This window comes from Chiloscyllium punctatum, chromosome 8 (genome assembly GCF_047496795.1).
Source record: "Chiloscyllium punctatum isolate Juve2018m chromosome 8, sChiPun1.3, whole genome shotgun sequence".
Taxonomy (NCBI): Eukaryota; Metazoa; Chordata; class Chondrichthyes; order Orectolobiformes; family Hemiscylliidae; genus Chiloscyllium; species Chiloscyllium punctatum.
Genome location: NC_092746.1, coordinates 69,908,249 through 69,925,811, shown reverse-complemented (window position 1 = coordinate 69,925,811; position 17,563 = coordinate 69,908,249). Strand labels below are relative to the sequence as shown.

Below are 17,563 nucleotides of genomic sequence, written 5' to 3'. Positions count from 1 at the left end.
GGACGCAAACTCATTGAGGTAGGCATGAGTATGGAGTAATCAGATTGGATATGACCTTATTGGATGATACAGCAGGCTTGAGGAGCAAGTACCTTACTTCTGTTGCTAATTTATCAGCTTGTACACAAACTCTAACTTGGCAGGCCTATGATAATTATCCAAATCTGGTGCTGGAAACAGATAGAAGGTTTATTACTTTTTAAAGGGAGCATATGGACAAACTTTAGGAGAATTCTGAACGTTGAATCTCTAGCATGCCGATGGAAACTGAGGGAGGATAGGACTTCAGGTGAACTTGTAGATAGACGAGCATTTTGAGGGCCTACATATTTTCAAGATAAACCCCATTAGACCTTTTATTTTCCCTTCTTGTAGTTTTCTTTTTGTTCCCAGCTCGTGTTTAAGCTTTCATCAGCCTTAATCAGGATAAATATTTTTTGAATTGATTTAATATTGTCACATACTGAAATACAGTATTTTGTGTACTATCCAGACAAAATATATCCTATATAAATATGTAAAGGTAATAAAACAGAATGCAAAATAAGGGACTGCTATCTTTACTGGCATCGGATTTGCTATTCTGAACATTTTGAGGTGTTTAGAGGAAGAGAGGACTTGTGCAAGGAAGTCCATCAGGTAGGATGACCACAACATTTTCTTAGGTAAAAACAATAACTGCAGATGCTGGAAACCAAATTCTGGATTAGTGGTGCTGGAAGAGCACAGCAGTTCAGGCAGCATCCAACGAGCACCGAAATCAACGTTTCGGGCAAAAGCACTTCATCAGGAATAAAGGCAGTGAGCCTGAAGCGTGGAGAGATAAGCTAGAGGAGGGTGGGGGTGGGGAGAGAGTAGCATAGAGTACAATGGGTGAGTGGGGGAGGAGATGAAGGCGATAGGTCAGAGAGGGGAGGGTGGAGTGGATAGGTGGAAAAGGAGCTAGGCAGGTCGGACAGGTCCGGACAAGTCATGGGGACAGTGCTGAGCTGGAAGTTTGAAACTAGGATGAGGTGGGGGAAGGGGAAATGAGGAAGCTGTTGAAGTCCACATTAATGCCCTGGGGTTGAAGTGTTCCGAGGCGGAAGATGAGGCGTTCTTCCTCCAGGCGTCTGGTGGTGAGGGAGCGGCGGTGAAGGAGGTCCAGGACCTCCATGTCCTCGGCAGAGTGGGAGAGGGAGTTGAAATGCTGGGCCACGGGGCGGTTTGGTTGATTGGTGCGGGTGTCTCGGAGATGTTCCGTAAAGCGCTCTGCTAGGAGGTGCCCAGTCTTCACAATGTAGAGGAGACCACATCGGGAGCAACGGATACAATAAATGATATTAGTGGATGTGCAGGTAAAACGTTGATGGATGTGGAAGGCTCCTTTAGGGCTTTGGATAGAGGTGAGGGAGGAGGTGTGGGCACAGGTTTTACAGTTCCTGCGGTGGCAGGGGTATTTGCCAGAATGGGAGGGTGGGTCGTAGGGGGGTGTGGACCTGACCAGGTAGTCACGGAGGGAACGGTCTTTGCGGAAGGTGGAAAGGGGTGGGGAGGGAAATATATCCCTGGTGGTGGGGTCTTTTTGGAGGTGGCGGAAATGTAGTCGGATGATTTGGTTTATGCGAAGGTTGGTAGGGTGGAAGGTGAGCACCAGGGGCGTTCTGTCCTTGTTACTGTTGGAGGGGTGGGGTCTGAGGGCGGAGGTGCGGGATGCGGACGAGATGCGTTGGAGGGCATCTTTAACCACGTGGGAAGGGAAATTGCGGTCTCTAAAGAAGGAGGCCATCTGGTGTGTTCTATGGTGGAACTGGTCCTCCTGGGAGCAGATACGGCGGAGGCGGAGAAATTGGGAATACGGGATGGCATTTTTGCAAGAGATAGGATGGAAAGAGGTGTAATCCAGGTAGTTGTGGGAGTCGGTGGGTTTGTAAAAATTGTCAGTGTCAAGTCGGTCGTCACTAATGGAGATGGAGAGGTCCAGGAAGGGGAGGGAGGTGTCAGAGATGGTCCAGGTAAATTTAAGGTCAGGGTGGAATGTGTTGGTGAAGTTGATGAATTGCTCAACCTCCACGCGGGAGCACGAGGTGGGGCCAATGCAGTCATCAATGTAGCGGAGGAAGAGGTAGGGGGTGGTGCCAGTGTAATTACGGAAGATCAACTGTTCTACATAGCCAACAAAGAGACAGGCATAGATGGGGCCCATATGTGTGCCCATGGCTACCCCTTTGGTCTGGAGGAAGTGGGAGGATTCAAAGGAGAAATTGTTAAGGGTGAGGACCAGTTCGGCCAAACGAATGAGAGTGTCAGTGGAAGGGTACTGTTGGAGATGTCTGGAGAGGAAAAAACGGAGGGCTTGGAGGCCCTGGTCATGGCGGATGGAGGTGTAGAGGGATTGGATATCCATGGTGAAGATGAGGCGTTGGGGACCGAGGAAACGGAAGTCTTGGAGGAGGTAGAGGGCATGGGTGGTGTCTCGAACGTATGTGGGGAGTCATCTTCCGCCTCCGAACACTTCAACCCCAGGGCATCAATGTGGACTTCAACAGCTTCCTCATTTCCCCTTCCCCCACCTCATCCTAGTTTCAAACTTCCAGTTCAGTATTGTCCCCTTGACTTGTCCGGACTTGTCCGACCTGCCTAGCTCCTTTTCCACCTATCCACTCCACCCTCCCCTCCCTGACCTATCGCCTTCATCTCCTCCCCCACTCACCCATTGTACTCTATGCTACTCTCTCCCCACCCCCACCCTCCTCTAGCTTATCTCTCCACGCTTCAGGCTCACTGCCTTTATTCCTGATGAAGGGCTTTTGCCCGAAACGTTGATTTCGGTGCTCGTTGGATGCTGCCTGAACTGCTGTGCTCTTCCAGCACCACTAATCCAGAACAACATTTTCTTAGCCTTGTCACTAAGGCAGAAGACTGAGGCAGAAGACTCCTCTTCACAATGTGATGTGTGACAGCAGACGGACTGCTTAACTGCACACCTTGAGCTACAAATGCTCATCTAAATTGTATGCTGGATAATTCTTATTTTTTTCCCACAGAGGCCTACTAATTACAATTATATGGTCCGACATTCCAGAGTAAATAGGATCCAATGTTGCCTATTTGCCCATGCCTACCAAATGCCACTGTACATTAATGTTAGTTTTAGTGGACCTAACAGGACACAAGCCTTTTCAGAAAAAGATCGGTAGAGAGTAAGAAGCCATCTGCGACAGGATACCAGCAGCTACCACGGATTTGTGTATGTGCAGATACAATAAGTCAAATGTAACCTCTGAACTTACTCGGCACTCTTGCATATTCTGCAGTACTAACTCAAGGGTTAGTGCTGTTTAATGACAAAGAGAAAAATTTTTCTTGCAATGGGCATAGGATCAGCTTAGTTTTAGCAGACACCTGGGCTCCATTATCATTCATCTAGATATTCATAGCTGTCCCTACAGATGTCCTCCTTATGTCCTTGCTGATCATTTCTCAATGCTAGTAGTAGTAAAGGATGCTGATAAGCTAAGACGAATTTTAACACTCTTGATTTAAAATGTATGCTTGTTCCTTGTGATTCTTCACATCAAATGTGAATTGCAACTAAATTATGTCTCAGATTTTGCAAATAAAATTAGATAAGAAGACATCTGTAGGCACTTGAGATCTTGGGGTCTTCAATGAGTGAGTTCTCTGATTATTTATCTGCCTTTCTTCTCCTATCCCAGATTAAGTATTCTGTTATTACAAGAATGTCATATAGCGAAGAACAAACATAAAAGACGGAGTTTCTCTCAATATTAGAGGAAGCAACAATTTCAACCTAGTAACTCTCCAGTAGTTGGAGTCAGATCTCAACAAAAGAAAGTGGTTGTGATTGTTGACAGTCAGTCATCTCAGCTCTGGAATATTCTGGAGTTCCTTAGGGTAGTGGCTCAACCATCTTCAGCTGCTTTACTAATAACCTTCCCTCAATCATAAGGTCAAATGTGGGAAGGTTTGCTTACTTTTGAGAAACAATTAATTTACAGGGCCCCATTCTCTGGGGGAAGTAGTACCTATGGCCGTACTAGTGTAAAACACTTAATCTTGTTTGATCTTGGAACATAAGCAGTCTCAGAAATTGTTCATACTTGAATGGGAGACCACCTGGGAATACCAGGTAACTGTTGTGATGGTGTCCCTACCTCTGGGCCAGTTTCAAGTCCTATCTCTTTCAGAGGTGTATAATAGTATCTCTGAAAGGGTTAGTTGGAAAATATCTAGTAATTTGCCCACTGAATAAAAGTATGGCAAAATGTCTACGAAGATAGCTGGACAGTGAAGTAAATTTTCCCTTTGTGAGTAACATTGCGAAAACTTTCTCTTGGTATTAATGAATGAAGCAGTGATAAGTTGAATTCTCAGACTATTTGAATTAAACAACTTTGAATTAAAATGGTAATCTGTGTTTTTCACCTTGAACCAGAAAGTGAGTGGGGGAAAGCTCTATATACTTACTGAGTGTATGGTTACAGCTCCGACACAGTTCTGTAAGACTGACAGTTGTCTGCTGGAGGCTTATTCTTGGAGGAGTTGGAGGGGGCTTTGGATTTTTCCAGCCATTGCACTTGCATGATTCTTCAGCCTAATGGGATTAGGAGCACATGACAATCACATGATAAACACAGCACATCCTTTGTAGTGAATAACTTTCACATATATCATTAATATTCGCTGATTCAAGTTCTGCAGTCCTGTCATAAATTGATGAATGGTCGTGGGCAACTGAATAATTCACTGGAGGAGACATCCAGAACACCCCCATCCTTAATGATGGGGAACTTAGGCTGCAAAAGGTAAAAGACAAGGCTAAAACATTTGCAACAATTTTCAGCCAGAAGTGTCAAGAGAATGATCTAAATTGGCCTCGTCTGGAGGTCCCCTGCATCACAGATGGCAATCTTCAACCACATTGATTCTCTACACGTGGTACTAAGAAATAACTGAAGGCACCGGATTCTGCAAAGGCTTTGGGAATAGACAACAGTCCAGATATAGTATTGAAACTTTGAGCTCTAGAACACCCCTAGTGAATATGTCCCTGTATAGCAATAACATTGGCATCTACCTGTCAACCTAGAAACCTGCCCAGATATTACTATGCATAGAAAACAAGACAAATCCAACCCAAACAACTGTCATTCCATCAGTCTACTCTTGATCATCAGTAGAGGGACAGAAGAGATCATCAACAGTGCAGCATAACTTGGGAATTACTTGCTCACTGACACTGTTTAGGTTCCTCCTGGACAACTCAACTCCCAACCTCATTACAGGCTTGTTTTAAACATGAACAAAACAGCTGAACACCAGGGAAGTGTAAGCAACTGCCCTTGACATCAAGGCAGCATTTCACTGATGTGGTATCAAGAAGCCCTAGCAAACTTAAGAACCAATGGAAATCAGGGAAAATTCTCCAGTAGTTAGAGTTAGACCTGAACAAAAGAAAATGCTGTGATTGTTGACGGTCAGTCATCTCAGCTCCAGAGTATTCTGGAGCTCTTCAGGGTAGTGGTCCACCTGTCTTTAGTTGCTTCAGCAATGACCTCCCCTCCATCATAAAGGTCAAACATGGGAAGGTTTGCTTATTTTTGGGAAACAATGAATTTACAGTTAGTGAATGGCAACTTCACTCAACTCAGATCTATTGAAAGCAGGTACAACAGTTCCTGTCTGGGTTGTTGTGTCTGAGGCTGTGCAACTTTATCATGCTGAAGGTGATGTTCCTCCCACTCAATGTCCTCAGTTTCCTCCTTGAAAGACTGCTTTCATTCTTCCAGCTCCTTAGCATCCAAGATATTGCCTCACTATCTGTTTTGGTTGTGCAAGGCACAACATTCAAGCATTAAGGCCAATCAAAACTGATCCAAGCAACGGAACTTCATCTTTATCTGGCCTACCACCTGCAGCACAATGGCCCTGGTTGAAAAAAAGGGTACACTGTGTCTACGTTTGGCCTCAGAGGGTGGCATAACCAAATCATCAACAATGCTTGCAAAGGGTAGCCCTCATCTTTCACCAGTCTTTCTCATGAGGCACCAGACTTTTAAAGTCAAGCAGAAATCCAAGAATTATCAAGGAAACAGACATTATGACAAATTCCAGGATGCCTGCTACTACGTGCTACCAATGAAACAGACAGAGTGTACATTGGCTGAATGAAATTCTTTTCTAATAATGAAGTCTGCCACATTGAGATGGTGCTCTTAAAATGGCAGACTGCACGTGGGGAAGCCAGCTAAGTTGGCAAAGTCGACTGCCCAGGTTGCAACACTGACCTCATCATGAGGAAACAAGAAGGGTGTGTTCTTGAAAAAATAACATCAGTAACATCACTAACACATCTGTGGTTTCAGATTTGAGATTCCATACAAGCAGTGGCTGCTTCAAAGAAGTCAGTAGCATGACAGCCACTGGGCTAGGGTGGCCACACAATCTATCAGCAGCATGTCTTGATCCAGCATAATTCTGTGATAGTGACTTTGAACATTCTTATCCAATGTTGGCACCACCCCTTGTTTATCTGGAGGAAACAGCACAGACAACTGTGAACCCTTTCAAGTTTCACAACATCCTACCTATAGGAGGGAGACCTGAATTACAAAAGTGGCCTAATTAATATCCTGCAACATGACCTCCCAACTCCTGTACTCGATGCTCTGATGACCAATAAAAAGAAACGCATACCAAACATCTTCTTCACTATCATACCTACCAGTGACATCACTTGAAGGAACTGTGAACCCACACTCCAAAGTTTCTTTGTGCAGCAACATTCCCGAGGACCTTACCATTAAGTGTACAAGTCCTGGCTTGATTTGCATTTTCAAAATGCAGCACCTCACATTTATCTAAATTAAACTCCATCTGCCACTCCTTGGCCCATTGGTCCATCTGATCAAGATCCCCTTGTAATCTGAGGCAACCTTCTTCACTGTCCACTACAGCTCCAATTTTGCTGTCATCTACAAACTTGCTAACTTTACCTCCTATGTTCACATCAATCATTTATATAAATGAAGAAAAGCAGCAGACCTAGCACCAATCCTTGCGGCACACCACTGGTCACAAGCCTCCAGTCTGAAAAGCAATCCTCCACCATGACCCTCTGTCTTCTACCTTTGAGCCAGTTCTGTATCCAAAGAGCTAGTTCTCTCTGTATCCCATGTGCTCTAACCTTGCAAACCAGTCTACCATGAGGAACCTTGTCAAATGCCTTACTGAAGTCAATATAGATCACATCTACCTCTCTGCCCTCATTAATCCTCTTTGTTACTTCAAAAAACTCAGTCAAGTTCGTGAGACATGATTTCTCTTCCACAAAGCCATGTTGACTATCCTTAATCAGTCCTTGCCTTTCCAAATACATATAAATCCTGTCCCTCAGGATTCCCTCCAACAATTTGACATCCACTAATGCCAGGCTCACTGGTGTATAGCTCACTGGTTTTTCCTTACTACCTTTCTTAAACAGAGGCATCACATTAGCCAACCTCCAGTTTTCCAGCACCTCACCTGTTGGTAACACAAATATCTCATCTCGGGGCCCAGAAATCACTTCTCTACTTTCCCACAGAGTTCCAGGGCACACCTGATGAGGTCCTGGGGGTTATCCACCCTAATACGTTTTAAGATATCCAGCACCTCCTCCTTTGTAATTTGGATACCTTTCAAGATGTCATCATCTATTTCCCACATTCTATATTTTCCATGTCCTTCTCCATAGTAAACACTGACACAAAATACTCGTTTAGTATCACCTCCATCTTCTGCAGTTCCACACACAGGCTGTCTTGCTGATCCTGGAGAGGCCCTATTCCCTCCCTAGTTACCCATTTGTCATTAGTGAACAGTAGTCTCCCTGTACCAACGGGCAATACATTCCAAGTCCTACCGTGAAAGCCCGAAACCATGGATAGGTGCGAACCTATTCATTTAAATGGGAAACACAACTTACCGGCAGCCTCCTGGTCGCTGGTCTGGAACATTTCCTTTTATATGTTAAGGCCGCGGTGAACTGTGGGTAACTAAAACTGCAGTAACCGGACCTGCAGATATGGGGGTCGCCCTGTATTTACAAATTCCCTTAGCATTCTCCATAACCTTATTATCTCATGTCTCTTTTTTGCCTTCCCTATTTCCCTCTTAAATATATTCCTACTGTTTTATACTTGAAGAATTCACTTGATCTCTGCTATCTATGCTTATCATCAGCTTCCTTCTTTTTCTTGACCAAAACCTCAATTTCGCTAATAATCCAGCATTCCCTGCACCTATCAGTCTTGCCTTTCACCCTAACAGGAATATAATGTTTCTGGACTCTCATTACCTCATTTTTGAAGGCTTCCCATTTTCCAGCTGTCCCTTTACCTACGAACATCTGCATAATACCGTCAAATTCAAATTTTGAATTTGAACTCTTAGATTCGGTCTATCCTTTTCCATCATTATTTTAAAACTAATAGAATTATGGTCGCTGGCCCCAAAGTGCTCCCCTACTGACACCTCAGTCACTTGCTCCACTTTATTTCCCAAGAGTAGGTGAAGTTTTGCACCTTCTACAGTAGGTACATCCATAGACTGAATCAGAAAATGTTCTTGTACACACTTAACAAATTCCTCCCCATCTAAACCCTAAACAGTGGGGCAGTCCCAGTCTATGCTCAGAAAGTTAAATTCCCCTACCATAATCACCCTAATAGTGAGTTTCGAGAAGATCCATAAGCACCCTATTATTCTTATAAATAACTGACATTGAATTACAAATAATTGACATCACCTTACAAATTTGTTTCTCAGTTTCCCGCTGACTATTGAGGGGTTTACCATACAATCTCAATAAGGTGATCGTCCTTTTCTTATTTCTCAGTTCCACCCAAATAACTTTCCTGGATGTATTCTGCCCTAGATAAAGCCATAATATTATCCCTGATCAAAAACGCCACTCCCCTTCCTCTCTTGCCCCCCACTTTCCATCCCTCCTGTAGCATTTGTATCCTGGATCATTAAGCTGCCAGTCCTGTCCATCCCTGAGCCGCGTTTCTGTAATCGCTATGATATCCCAATCCCATGTTCCTAACCATGTCCTGTGTTCACCCACCTTCCCTGTTAGGCCTCTTGCATTGAAATAAATGCAGTTTAATTTGTCAGTCCTACTTTGTTGAAGAACATTGTTTGCCACACAAGCTGTAGGCACAAAATCAATGTGGCAATGTGCTATAACAGCAAAGTGTCCATCCCTGTTCTGAACATGGCTCTGAATACTTGTCCTCAGCACAACATGCCAAGGTTACCCATTCCTATCAGTTTTTAAAAAAATTATTCATTTTTGTGGGATGTGGGCATCACCGGCCAGCATTTTTTGCCCGTCTCTAACTTTTGACTGTTAGGATCTTTGTGGAAACATGACTGTTGTCCTTTCCATCCCCTGAACTAACGTCTCCATCATTCCACGGGTGAACCTGGGACCTCACTCTCAGGACTGCTGCTCCTTTGGTACTTTTTAAAGAATATATGCAGGCAGGCTGTAACGTGCACTAGCCTCGCCTGTAATTGGACCTAGTGCTGTACGTGCAGCTACTCAGTTGGGCTTGGCTACATGCCACAATCGTTCAGATGAGCATTTAGCCTGAAGTTTGCATCACTTCAACTGAGTTCCTGAACCAAAGGAAGGATCACATTAAGTTATTTGACCAGAGTTCAGTGTTTAGTTCCATTTGTCTTTTGAGGGGAAATTTGCAATGTTGCAACTATACCATTGGCAGTTCATTGGTACTAAAAGTCAAACACAACTTTAAGAAAAAACTCAATGTGTACTGTAAATATTATCAATCTAACACCAAGACTTCGCACATCAGCATGTGAGAAAATTACAGGAATGTCACATTACAACCATAAAACCTGTCATTGAATTTTAGAAAGTGACACAGCATGTAGCGATCCTAACATTGTTTACAACACACAAGTGCCAGATACCGAAACAAACCCGCCCCCTATTGCAAAACAAGCCGACCTGACACGAATACAGTCAAAACAAAATTAATTCTGACATGTCACTACATCGGAGAGGAGCCTGTTTGAAAGGCACTTTAGTTTGTTTGCTGGGGATTCCCGGCCCCGCTTCCCCCCCCCCCCCCCCCCAGCTCAGATCAGCAGGTTGCCCTCAGTACCTTGCAGGCGGAATAAACGCCGAGTTTTTCCAGTTTCTTTGTCCGGGGGTAGTTGCGGAGCTGCGCCTTCCTCAGCGCAATCCTCTCCCGCTGCTGCTGCTGTTGTTGCTGCTGACTCCCCGCGGCGGCGGCGACGGCGGATCGGCCGCTCTCTGCAACCGCGGCGGAGCTGACAACCGGCAAAGCCAGCGACACCGGCACAGGAGGCACCGAGTCCGAGGAGGCGACACACACCGCCGGCGATCCCTGCTGCAACCCGCCTAGCCCTCCACCTCCGCCGCCGCCGCCGCTCTCCGCCATGGCTCCCAGCAGCTCTGTACGTGCACAGCACTGTTGTGCTGTTTTTTAAGGAAGTGATCCGGGCTGGAATGGTGACCACAGCGGTGGTGATGGTGGTGGCAGCTCACTCATTGCCCTGCCTCCCTGTAACACTCTGTAGTCCAGAGCGTTGAGCAGCACCCCGCCAGGGGCGGTACAGAGCATAAACTGACACAGTTGTTGGCTGATTTTTTTTTGTTCAATTCAATTCACTTCAAATGAGAAAAAAAAGCAACATGTCGAAAGAAAATTTATGGCTGCATACTGGAAACACCAATGCAATGACAATCAAAGGATAAGTTAACAAGCAATGCAATTAAACATTTCTTCACACACACCTCCAAGCGATCAACCTGCGTAAAACTGGTAAAATTCCCAGGAGTGAATATAACTTTGCTGGAAAGGGTTTTATTTTGTTTTGCTTGTATTAGTTCAATATAAGGCGCTTTCTTGAGGCTGTTTATACCAAACATGTTAAGCTACTGCGTTCAATTGGCATCGTTCAGTAGTGCATCAGGATTAAACGAACAATAACACAAAAGCAAAGGACGGTGGACGCTGCAGATTTGACTTTTAGAAAACAGGAAGTGCTGGGTAAACTCAGGAGGTTTTGCAGCGTTGTGGGGAGAGAAACAGAGTTAACGTTTAGACATGTAAAATTTTTCCAGCAAAAAAAAATCAAACTGGAAGTTTTGTGAGACTACGGAACAACTGGACATAATGCAAAATGGAATTCAAAATGTACCCCAGCAGTTCAACTGAATGCCTGGATCATTTTTAATCTTTAATTTCTATAATATCAGGACGGTACCAACTGCCTAGTTTGTTTTTCACTATCACTAAATGTTATTTAGTTTCCGATTTCCAATGGAATTGTTTCCGAATGTATGTGTTCTCTAGTCCAATAATGTGGAGCAGCAATATATATATATTTAAAAATTGAAAATGACATTGATAAAGCTACATTTTGAGCCCTGTCCCAGTTATCTCAATAAGTAGCTTTTATTGCTGAGTAATGTGCTCAGCAATGAAAATCAACTATGAAGGCACATGTAAATTAAACCAGACGGGAATTCTACTTTAGTGGCTGGGTTATTAGTGGGATGGAGATAGATTAGGAGGCAAGAATATCAGCAATTTCTCATATTAATCTCACAAAGAGGGATCTACAACCATGACTACATGCCATCATATCTAGCACCTGCACCTCCACAATGATGACCCAGTAGCTGTAGTCGCACTTATTTCTAAACGTTTTTAAGTTTACAGAGGATGCTTTCATTTTGAGGCATTCTGGTGGTCCCTGCATGCATTGGAAAGCTACCTCTAGCAGTGGTGGCCAGATAATGGTACAGGTGAGCAGGCCTCATATATTCTTCAGTTCAAGACTCCCATGTAGTCCCTACGTCAATACCCAACATCTATTTTATTCAATTGAGTGAATCAGTTGGAACTCTGCAGCAATCAGCAGTTTTCAGAATTTTCTGTCACTAGTTCACCATAGAATGAATTTAATTCACAATTCACCATAGTGCACATGTATAAGTTAGGCAAAAGTGAGGACTGCAGATGCTGGAACCCAGAGTTTAGATCAGAATGGTGCTGGAAAAGCACAGTAGGTCAGACAGCATCAGAGGAGCAGGAAAATTGACGTTTTGGGCAAAAGCCCTTCATCAGGAAAAGAGGCAGGGAGCCTCCAGGATGGAGAGATAAATGGGGGAGCTGGGGCTGGGGATAAGGTAGCAAAGAGTACAATAGGTGAATGTGGGTGGGCAGTGCCATAACCTTGGCTCATAATAATCTTTCTGTATCACTCTATTTTGTCACAATTTTTTCATTTGACAATAATCTTTTATTTTTCAGCCATCTAGCATTGATATTCTCTCCCCTTACTCTTTTCTGCTGTGATATTTTCCCTCCATAATACCTCGTACAAGTCTGTTTCTTCCTAAAATATGTTTTACCCTGCCTTTTCCTAATTACATTCTATAACTTATTTGTTGATTCATTCTGCAGACAAACTTAGCATTTGCTTTTTCTATGCAATGGATCCTTTCCTTTCTTCTCTAAACCACAACTTTAAAGCTATTTGTCAAGTAGCGTCTCCTCCTTCCATAAAGTCTATGTTTTGCATTGATAAAAGCAACATTCCAAATAAAACTCTCAAAAGTTTTTTTTGAGTAATTTGTTCTTTTCCAGTTACCAATTGTCTCTCCTAATAAAATATAGCCTTTTCCAGTGATACCCTTATTCTGATTTCTTTGTTGCATTTGCCATCTGCAGATATCATGTTCCTAAATACTTGAATCCTTTCAGTTATTCTACGAATACTGTACATAAAAAATTCTTGGTTATTTTGAAATATGTATTTCTTTTGTTTACCAATGTTCATTTTCATTCCAATGTTACTGTCTCCTGTTAGCAGTCTCTAAGTTCTTGTAATGGTTCTTCTTCTCTTGCTGCAAGTGTTTTGTCATCTCTAAGCGTAACAAATGTTATCATTCACACCACACACCCCAATCATAACACCAGATCTTGTGTCTTCAATGATTTTTTGATCATTGAATAGAACATAGAACAGTGCAACACAGGAAGACGCCCTTCGGCCCATGCAAACGTGATGCCAAATTAAACTAATCTGTTCTGCCTGCCCATGGTCCACATCCCTCATTCCTTGCTTATCATGTGCTTATCTAAAAGCTCCTTAAATATCTGCCTTTACAACTACCCAGCAGAGCATTCCAGACTCCTACCACTCTCTGTTTAAAGAAATTGCCCCGCAAATCTCCTTTAAATTTTTTCCCTCTTACCTTAAATGCATGCTCTTTAGCGTTAGACATTTCAATTCTGGGAAAAAGATTCTGACTGTCAACCTTATATATGCCTCTCCTAATTTAATAAACTTTATAACTTCCAAGAATTTGCATTGACATTGAATAGGACTATCGCTATGTCTATATACTTCTGTGATAATCTCATTTAAGAATCATTTGGATTCCTGGAACTTGGGATGGTTACTGGAAGAAATAACCATGTTTTATATCGTCTGCATTTTCAGTTACTGTATACCACTTTACTCCAATTTATCCAGTTCTGCTTCAACTTTCTTCCATATAGAAAATGATTTGTTGTGAAGAAATTGAGCAACAATAAAGTGAATTTACAAATACTGGAAAAATAATACTGTGAAAGTAATTTGCATAAATGAGAAAGTTGCAAGATTTTGTTCTGAATGTTTGGCAATGGAAAACAGAAACTATGGCCCTGCAATTCCTGAACTCAAAGGCACAAAAAAATTCAGTGTTCACTGGGAAAGAAGATGGGAGATTACAGATTGACAGGAACTTGTAGCCTACAAGGATTCAATCCCATTTAATTCAATTTTTAAAATTCCAGATGTGGGGCCATAGTTGGATACTTTTTCCATTTCTGATATAGCAGTGAAGCAGAATTCCTGCATGTCACTAAGATAAGTCAACAGCTACAACACTGGCATCTACTCATCAATATGGAAAATTTCCCAGGTATATTCTGTCCACAAAAAGTTGCACAAATCCAACCTAGCCAATTATCACCCCATCAGTCTACTCTCACCATCAGGAAAGTGATTGAAAGTGTCATTAACAAGGCTATCAAGCAGCACATGCTCAGCAATAACCTGCACAGTGGTGCCCGGTTTGGGTTCTGCTAGGGCCACTAAACTCCTGACTTCATTACAGCCTTGGTTTGAAAATGAAAAAAAAGAGTTGAATTTTCGAGGTGAGGTGTGAGTGACAACCCAAGACATTAAAGTGCCCTCAGAAAACCAAAATCAATGGGAATTGGGGGAAAAGTCTATGCTGACTGGAGTTACACCTGGCCACACAGGAAGAAGCGAAAACAGACATTGCTGGAAAAGGTCAGCAGATCTGGTAGCATCTGTGGAGAGAAAGCAGAGTTAATGTCTCAGGTTCAATAACCTTTCTTCAGAACTGATGTCATGTCATGCCTAAAATTCATTAAGGTGGGGACACAGAGGATAAAACAGAGACCTTTGCTGAGTACAAAACATTCAGCATTGGACAGCGGAAGGTCAGGAGGGATAATAAATACATGATTGGAGGTGGGGTTGGGACAGAGGATGGAGTTCGAGGGAAGGAAGATTCCGGAGGGCTGTGGTTATCTCTGAGTTGTATCTTGTGTTCACAGGAAGAAGGTTGTGGTTATTGGAGGTCAGTTATCTCAACTCCAGGACATCTCTGCAGGAGTTCCTCAGGGTAGTATCCTAAGCCCAACCATCTTCAGCTGCTTCATTAATGACCTACCCTCCATTATCAGATCAGAGGTGGGGATGTTTGCTGACGATTGCACATTTTTCAGCATCATTTGTGACTCCGCAGATATTGAGGCAGTCCTTGTCCAAATGTAACAGGCGTGGGCTTAAAAGTGGCAAGTAATATTTGCTCCACACAAATGGCAGGCAATGACTATCTCCAGTAAGAGAAAATTCATCCACCACCCCTTGTCATTTAATAATGTTACTATCACTGAATCCCTCACTATCCAAATCCTGGGAGATACCGTTGACCAGAATTTCAACTGGACTCGCCATATACTATAGTGGCTACAAGAGCAGTCCAGAGCCTAGCAAATAGCTCGTCTCCTGATTCGACTAAGCCTGTCCACCATCTACAAGGCACAAATCAGAAGTGTGATGAAATACTCCCATTTGTCCAAATGAGTCCAACTTCAAGAAGCAGCCCATTTGATTGATATCATATCCGCAAAAATCCATCCCCTCCACCACCAACAGCAGCATTACTATCTCCAAGATGAACTGCAAAAATTCACCAAAGATCCAAAAGCAGCAACTTCCAAATACACAACCACTTCCATTTAGAAGGACAATGACAGCAAATATGTGAGAACACCACTACCATCTGCAAATTCCCCTCCAAGCCACTCACCATCTGACTTGGAAATATTTCACCATTCCTTCAATGTCACTGGGTCAAAACCCTGGAACTCCATCCCTAACAACATTGTGGGTTTACCATAGCACATGGACTGCAGCAATTCAAGAAGGCAGCTCATCAGTACCTGCTCAAAGGCAACTAGGGACAGGCAATAAATGCTGGCCCAGCTAGTGATGCCCATACCCCACAAATGAATGAAAAACCTCTCCATACATAGGCCTGAATGAAGAGCTAAACCAGGTAATACTGAAGCCCTGAGAAAGAGACAATCAGACCTCAAGAGGCTCAATTACATTATCTTTGGGTTGGACCGAAGGGTCTGTTTCCATGCTGTACATCTCGATGACTCTATGGTAGGTGGCTCCTTTTCAAAGTGGCATTTTAAACTGCTTTCTCTTTGGTTCTTGAATGATTCTCAGGAATTGGCCTAGGCAAGCAGCTTTCAGTTGCTCATGTTAGTAAAGGATTCAGGTTGCCATTTTAAGTGCAGACATCTATCCTATTCTCTGGCACAGATTAGGATAAGACTGTGTTCCGTGGAAGTTATTACAGAAATTCCAGGCCCTACCTAATACTGCATTTGTATTTCCTTCTCCAAAATTAGATGATAATAACAAGAGAATACAGTCTGAGAAGGTCTTGTTTCACATATGTAGTGTCCTTTACCGACAGTGGCAGATTTGTCTGGATTTGTGGTGTTCCAGAGCCATGGTTTGTTCACGCTCCTACTACAGTTACACAGAACTGTGAGGCGGGGGGTGGGGGGAAGACAAGACAGACAGAGAGAGAAAGAATGAAAGAGAGAGACAGAGAGAAAAGAAACTTCATAAACTGACTGGGGAAGAGAAAAGAAACTGTGACCCGCACAGCTCAAGAGAAGATGGTGGGAGGAATGTTTTAGAAGGGGCAGGAAGCTTGTACCAATGTTTTAAGAACGCTGCAAGAAAATAGAGATGAAACAAGACACAATTAAGTTAAATATAGTGCATCCTTCTTGATAACAGCATAGTTATAGACATTATCAAGGCTATTCAGCATTCATTAATTACACAATTCAGAAACACCAGCTTTTGCCCTCAATGACAATTTAAAAGTCATGTAAGTTTCAAAATCATAAAAATGTCAAGTTATTTTTGTAAAATATAAATTAACAATATTTGTAAATGAACTGTGAACTATGTGCTTCACCATATCATTAAGCATAAATATTTTGGAGACTGACTAAAATGTAACATTATTAATTCTAAAATTTAATTTTGCATAATGTGCTATGATTGGTATACTGCAGTAGTTCGATGCAATGTATTCATTTTATATCTATAGCAATGGTTATTATCAAGACACTTCAATATGCATCCTGACATTATGCATGGAATATATACATATCTCCCTGACCTAACGTTGTTAAGAGTACAAAAATGTCATTTTTCAATAACTCAATTTGAAGAACAATCAATTCCGCCAGTTTGCTTCCCACCAACCTCAAACACCTCTCCTTCACTCCTCCCTCCCCCCACCCTCCTCACACACACACACATGGAAAGGATCACCCACAATGCCCTCAAGCAGCATTTAGCAATAACCTACTCACTGATGTTCACAATGTGGAGGTACTGATATTGGACTGGATGGACAAAGTCAGAAGTCACATGACACCAGGTTATAGTCCAACAGGTTTATTTGGAATCACAAGTTTTATGAGCATAGCCCCTCGTTAGGTGGTGAGGGAAAAGAACACACATACACAGAATTAAGAGGCAGAGAGATCAAAAGATCATACAACTGCTGCGATTGTAGTGTCGAATAATAAGTTTCTGCAGGTGACCAACAGTGTTAGCCACAAGGATCAGTATTGGGTCCACTGCTTTTCATCATTTATATAAATGATTTGGATGTGAACATAGGAGGTATAGTTAATAAGTTTGCAGATGACACCAAATTGGATGTGTAGCGGACAGCAAAGAAGGGACTTTCACCAGATGGGCCAATGGGCTGAGGAGTGGCAGATGGAAGTTTAATTTTGCATTTTGGAAAGGCAAATCAAGACAGGACTTATTCACTTAATGGTAAGGTCCTGGGGAGTGTTGCTGAACAAATAGACCTTGGAGT

The 17,563-nt window shown here is 42.8% G+C and overlaps 1 protein-coding gene across 2 annotated transcripts in view; it reads right to left on the bottom strand.

Moving 5' to 3' along the window:
* kat2b (K(lysine) acetyltransferase 2B) overlaps positions 1–17,563 on the bottom strand; it is an 84,213-nt gene that overhangs the window by 62,826 nt on the left and 3,824 nt on the right. For both annotated transcript variants that reach the window (XM_072575731.1, XM_072575732.1), the window contains exons 2-3: positions 10,182–10,711; positions 4,471–4,597 (exon numbers count right to left, since the gene is read on the bottom strand). In XM_072575731.1, coding sequence (XP_072431832.1) covers positions 4,471–4,597; positions 10,182–10,481 — 427 coding nt within the window. In that variant the 5' untranslated portion in view covers positions 10,482–10,711. The remainder of the gene's footprint in view (positions 1–4,470; positions 4,598–10,181; positions 10,712–17,563) is intronic.